This window comes from Barbus barbus, assembly GCF_936440315.1.
Source record: "Barbus barbus genome assembly, chromosome: 7".
NCBI classification, from domain to species: Eukaryota; Metazoa; Chordata; class Actinopteri; order Cypriniformes; family Cyprinidae; genus Barbus; species Barbus barbus.
This window is the reverse complement of record NC_136735.1, coordinates 30,682,878-30,689,118: the sequence shown is the minus strand read 5'-3', so window position 1 is coordinate 30,689,118 and position 6,241 is coordinate 30,682,878. Positions and strand designations below refer to the sequence as shown.

Below are 6,241 nucleotides of genomic sequence, written 5' to 3'. Positions count from 1 at the left end.
TCTCAACTAAACTGCACCATCAACAGTCAATGAGAACTTATGATTGATTGAAAGATGCTTTTAAAAAAGTAATATTGTGGTTGGCATGCTCTTAAATTGGTAAATTATGAAGGCCCATAATTATGACATACAAAGTCTAAATTATGAGTTACTAAGTCATAGTTATGAGATAAAGAAAACCCTTTTGACAAGGCCAAATTTATGAGATAACAGTTATGATATAAAATGTAAAAATTATGAAACAAAAGTCAAAATGACACAAAAAGTCATAATTATAAATGAAAACGTTTTCTTAAGTTAAAAATATGAGAAGTCAAAAATATGTGATACTCGATGAGTTGAAATTGAGATAAAAAGGATTACGATTTTGGTTTGGAAAATCCAAATGTTTTCATCATAATTATGGGTTTAATTTTTGACTTTTTATATAATAATTATGACCTAGTATAATATCTCATCATTTAGATTTTTTAATGTCATAATTATGACGTTTTATGTCACATTTATGATTTAGGAAAGGAGCTTAAAGACATTAAGTTTCTCATTTGTACTTTCAACTTCAAGGTGGCATTCATGCTCACTTAACTCGTAAATATGATCATTCTGACATGAACTCAACATATGGCCTGAAACGTACTCTACAAGTATGGTGAGCGTGATTTCACCATTACTTGGCAAAATCACGGCGACCGTCTATATTTTTGGAAAGTAATGTTGATGCAGAATCACGGCGACCCTACAAGTACACAACCAACATTTAAAAAACATTTAGGGGAGTAGCGGCACCCCCTTCAGCACTGAGATTGTAACTGTATGAGCATCTGCGTGCTTCTGTAGAGTATGTTTTGGTGCGTTAAGAGTTTTATTCTTTTCTATGCATTTATTGTCATTTAAAACAGTGAAAAGGACAAGGGCAGACGTCTTGCTGTGTTGAAAATCCAAATGGAAAACACGTCACATTACTTCCAAAGACAGAAAGTGCTATGCAAAGTGTTATTGAACGGAATGAGCCAGAGAGAAGAATATGTACTTCAAAGCAAGTTGTTAACACTTTGAATTGCTTTGAGAAGTTGTTACTGAAATGTTACTGAAACTTGATGACTCCTACAGTTGTATTACTCACAATGCATTATAAATGAGCATTATAATGCATCAAACTGGATTACTCAAAATATTTTACAAAATCTGCAATGTGCACATTGTAACGTATGGTAGCCTATTAATGCAGCATGGCCCTAAACTTACCCTGGTCTCAAAAGGAAAGAAAAAAAATGATGTTGCCCTTTAAGAATATTTATTATTATTATTATTATTATTATATTTATGTCATCATCATTTGGATCTTTTGCACAGAAAAGTACCACTCACATTCACATTCAACTAAAAATCGTATTTATTATATACAAATTACAAGTTGTGTTCATATTTTGCTGCCATTATTCCCAAAACAAATTACCTGTCAGTTTTATATATATATATATATATAACATATTGTTGACTAAATGCCAAAAAGAGTCACAGTGTGTACTGTGTGTAAATGATGCAGACTGCAGAAATGTCATCTGTATTCATATGACATTCACTGATGAGATGCGCAGTGGCCCCAAACATATTTGGACACTTAAGCTACACTAAAAAATGTATGAATGTTTTTGCGTTAGATAACAGATCATCAAAAAATTGACATCTGCAAACAAATGGCACTAGAGATTTTCTCAGAATTTATGTTGTGCTGTCTTTCTTTAAAGCAAGTGATGTTTTGGTTTGAATTTTGTTTATATAATACTTTGACAATACATTTTTAAGTGTGGCGTAAATGTCCAAATGTTTTTTTTCTTTTCTTTTCTTTTGCTTATTGTAGTAACACTGTATCACTGCGATTTGCTGATATTGAGGCTTCATCATTGTAATGCACTTGTTTTAATTACTATGATTAAATGGATGAGGTACATATTTCACAGAAAACGTTAGTTTTCTTTGGCTCAACCACACTATTCATTGCATCACCGTTGGTGCCGTTGTGCTGTGGCTGCCGTCGCATCATCCAAGTGGATGCTGCACACTGGTGGTGGTTGAGGAGAGACCTGGTTTCCTCAAAAATGAAAATTAATTCACCCTCAGGCCATTCAAGATGTAGAGGAGTTTGTTTCTTCTTCAGAACAGGTTTGGAGAAATTTTACATCACTTACACACCAATGCAGTGAATGGGTGCCGTCAGAATGAGAGTCCAAACAGCTGATAAAAACAACATAATCCATAAGTAATCCAAATGACTCCATTCCATCAATTAATGTCGTGTAGCTGCATGTTTGTATAAGAAACAAATCCATAATTAAGGCTTTTCTCATTTTAAACAGTTGCTTCTAGCCAAAATACAACTCCATAGTCCATTATAACACTTCTTCCAGTGTAATACTTCCCTCTCCTGCTCTCACATCAAAATCCACCGACATATTTTGAGCTGTTTTTGCATGTAAACAGTGATCTGTTCAGATTTCCCTTCTGATTCAGACAAGATTTCTTTTTCACTGGAGAAAGCAGTTTTAGGGAAACAGGGCTTAGCCAGAAGCAATGTCTTGATGGATTTGTGTCTTACAAACACGCAGCTTTTTGCTTCACAGGATGTTAATTGATGGAGTTGTGCGGATTGCTTGTGGATTATTGTGATGTTTTAATCAGCTGTTTGAACTTTTATTCTGACGGTACCCATTCACTGCAGAGGATCCATTGGTGAGCAAGTGATGAAATGCTATATTTCTAAAATCTGTTCTGATGAACAAAAAACTTGGAAGGCCTGAGTGACTACATTTTCATTAATTTTTTTTGAAAAATGCAAAAAAACAACAATATAATTTACCTGATTCAAGACTATTCCATTTGAATGGCAATTAATTCAATTCAGTGGTCATTTCAGTCTTGATGCGTTGTGACAGATGTTTGAAAAATGCATCATGAGGAAAGAGTGATTGAATGAAGATACATTTTATTGGCTTGTCTTACCTCACACATTACATGGGCATGGTGTTTTAAATCTCCACATCAAATTGGACAATGCTTATTAAGTATACTCAGTTTAACTATTACTTATTGGCATCATTTTGTAGGTCTCAGATACTATGATGGAAGTAGATGACATGGCACAACACTATGTAAATGTCTCTTGTTGAAGCCAGTTTAATATTTAATTATCTTTCAGGTCATGTTTACACAAAGAATTCAAATGAAAACAATATACAGTAAGCATCATTTAAGAAGTGCCTTGCAGTTCTAGAGGTACATGAAAATTGTTTATATTAATATTTTAACTTGTAAGCAGACAAAAACAAAAAATCATTCAGATCATAAAGCATTCTTAAAAATGTGTTTCTTAAAATGGTATGAGTTATATGTTCCTTGAAACGCAACAGTATGTTACGCTATTGCCCAAATGCTTCTCGTTCTCAGACTGACAGATCTCCGAACAACACCATATGGCACTGCAGTGTTTATGGCCAGTGAAAGAGTTTCTTTCATTTATTCCATCAAGAGTGTCTCTGCCTCCCCCAAAGCTCTCTCCATTTCCTCCACGTCCAAAGTGAACAATGCCCTCTCCTGCTGTAGCTTTTCATGCACTTCCGTCAGGTCCCTCATGATGTTCTGCACTTCCTACAAGCATTCAGAGGAGCAAACAGAGACTGACAAAATCCTCACTGAACCCGTTTTAGGTCATGCCATATTCCAGTAGTTTTGGAGAAGCACACTCAATAACATTTAGCAGGATTAGAACATTTCATATTAATATTTTATCAGCTGTGAACCTGGCATTATGATTAATTATACAGCCTCTAGCCCAGCAGAGCAGAATGTGTGTAATTTCATCCTCATATAAATCAGTCTTAGTGAAACATTTGTATTAATGTCTGGTCAGTGCCGCAGGACATTCAAATCAGGATAAATAACCCAGTATTTTTGAATATTAAAAAAAAAAAAAAAAAAACACTCACCAGTACATTTGCTGCATGCTCTTCTGCCGTCTCATCAAACAGTTTCAGCTCAGTTAGGAGATTTTGAGAAACAGTCTACCATTAGAAGAAACCAAATGGATAGAAAATTAATAATTAATTGAGTCAATTTTCCATCGTCTGAGATTAACATTAGCCCTGCACTAAACAACATTGTCAGGATGGATTCTCCATGTGAAACATGCTATAGACCAGAATTAGGCTTCATTTGTGTTTCAGAATGCAGTCTTATACATCTTCTACATAGTAACACAATAGTAATCAGACCATAAAAGCAAATAAGTTGGTGTGAAAGCACTACAGATGACTGTACAATATGGCTGATTATATAATCAATCCCCATTATATGTCCGTGCAGTGACCATGGGTCCATTTATTAGCATCTCATGTTTCCAAGAGTTAAAGAAATTTAAGAAAAAAAATGATTACTATTGTTTCCTTATTGAAAAATATGAATTTGCTTTTTTTTTCCTTGACTTGTTTAGCTACTAAGATTATACAGGCTTTTCGCATTCACAATCTCCAAAAATATATACAGGTATGTGTGTGTGTGTAAAAAGGCATATATATTTTTATTAAAAAGTCACATATTATATAAACAAACAAAATGAATACAGCATATGAAAGTATACAAATACAGAAAAAAAACTAGTTACCATAACTTCTTTCCTTTGTTCTTCCTTCTGTTGAGCTGTCTGGCCCAACTTTTCCCCTGAAACTGAATTTGAGGTGGTTTAGACTACAACAACAACTTCATGTGTCAATCCAACGGAGTTAAAATAAATGATAACCTGGGTCAAGGCTTTCTGCAACAAGGAGGACATGACAGTCTCGCAACTGTTTTTGAATTTCTTGATTTTCTCCTTGGAGGTCTGTGCACCGCTGCTCCAGGTCAGTCACAGTTCCCTTAAGAAACATGAGAAACAGAAATCTTTCTGACTCCATCAACTATTCTAAAATATCACTGTACACCATAACACAATTACTGTATTTGAGTAAAACACTAGATCAATGATTAGTGTAATCACCTTTATTTCCTCAAGCCGTCTCTGCAGGTCTTCATTTGTTGAGGTCAGGACTCTATTCTGCTCCCTTATGTCATTCTGTTGCCCATATCTTGTAGATGGCCTGAGAAAATCGGAGTAGTATGCATTTACATTTTCAAACAGACTAGTCACCAAACTTGGTCCTGGAGGGCCAGTGTCCTGCAGCGTTTAGCTCAAACTTGCCTCAACATACCTGCCTGGAAGTTCAAGTATACCTAGTAAGACCTTGATTAGCTGCTTCAGGTGTGTTTGATTAGGGTTGAAGTTCAACTCTCCTGGACTAAACAGCAGTATCATACCAGCATTTTTATTTCATCATATTCAATAAATTGCACACATACATTGGTACTTACACTTTCAGAGATCTGTACTGGTTCTTCCTAAAAAAATAAAGCCATTATATATTAAAAAATTGGTGTTTACAGTAAAGAAAATATTTGCAGAACTTTTACCAAAGATACCCACTTATTTTCTGTGTCGTTCTTGACATGTGCAGCTCTGGATGCCACACAGGGCTGTGCAGGGATCGCTGTGTCATTTGTCTGAACTCTCTTCATGTCTGAATACAGCTTTCTGGAGAAACAATCACATTTATTGCGGTAACGTTACTGAAAATGAGATACCAAAACATTGCCTGTCTGAATTGTATTACCACCATGAACGTAAATAATGTATGTAAAACAAATACGCTTCGTTGATCTCAGAATATATATATATATATATATATATATATATATATATATATATATAATAGTATAAGATCGCATCATGTTCATGTCATACTTCGCTTATGTGTCTCGAACAAGTCAACTGACCATTTTTTTTCCATAAATACAATGCGATTGTTTTACTAAAAGATCTCACATCGTAAATAAACGGTAACTGAAATTATTTTAAAATGAAGTATGGATGTATAATAAACTTACCACACCAAACGGATTAGTAGAGAATGTTTTAAAAGCGCCATGAATTTTCAAAATAAATAACGTCACTTCCGCCTCCTTTGCAAATCCACATCAGTGTTTTAGACGGACATTTGTATGTAACGTTGAAACTAAATGTCTGTATATAAAACATATATATATGTAAGATTCATAAATCGATCATATATCCAACCAAAGTTCGCTAAAGAATGTGTTTTGTTATATTTAATTTAAATGGTTGTAATAATTCTACGCTCCACTGGAGGGCGCG

The 6,241-nt window shown here is 34.4% G+C and overlaps 1 protein-coding gene across 6 annotated transcripts; it reads right to left on the bottom strand.

The window, feature by feature from the left end:
- Positions 1 to 2,968: 2,968 nt before the first annotated feature.
- LOC306872253 (small kinetochore-associated protein-like) lies at positions 2,969 to 6,215 on the bottom strand. Of its 6 annotated transcripts, none has more exons than XM_079420745.1 (9): positions 5,974 to 6,037; positions 5,513 to 5,620; positions 5,401 to 5,427; positions 5,241 to 5,327; positions 5,030 to 5,129; positions 4,793 to 4,907; positions 4,658 to 4,719; positions 3,984 to 4,058; positions 2,969 to 3,645 (listed from the first exon to the last, which is right to left on the bottom strand). In XM_079420745.1, exons 2-9 carry the CDS (start codon positions 5,602 to 5,604, stop codon positions 3,514 to 3,516), a joined length of 690 nt encoding a protein of 229 aa, XP_079276871.1. In that variant the 5' UTR covers positions 5,605 to 5,620; positions 5,974 to 6,037; the 3' UTR covers positions 2,969 to 3,513. The 6 variants fall into 6 exon arrangements, with proteins under 6 accessions (XP_079276871.1, XP_079276872.1, XP_079276873.1 ...); XM_079420746.1 differs by lacking the exon at positions 5,974 to 6,037 and adding an exon at positions 5,831 to 5,855; XM_079420747.1 differs by lacking the exon at positions 5,241 to 5,327 and having other exon boundaries at positions 5,974 to 6,215.
- Positions 6,216 to 6,241: the final 26 nt, after the last annotated feature.

What these genes read in the sequence shown, in the direction of transcription:
- LOC306872253 (XM_079420745.1), bottom strand. Translation starts at nt 5,604, where the DNA reads ATGAAGAGAGTTCAGACAAATGACACAGCGATCCCTGCACAGCCCTGT. An exon ending in CAGTACAGATCTCTGAAAGT is followed by an intron (nt 5,328 to 5,400) that starts GTAAGTACCAAT and finishes ACTGCTGTTTAG; the next exon opens with TCCAGGAGAGTTGAACTTCA. An exon ending in GACGGCTTGAGGAAATAAAG is followed by an intron (nt 4,908 to 5,029) that starts GTGATTACACTA and finishes ATGTTTCTTAAG; the next exon opens with GGAACTGTGACTGACCTGGA.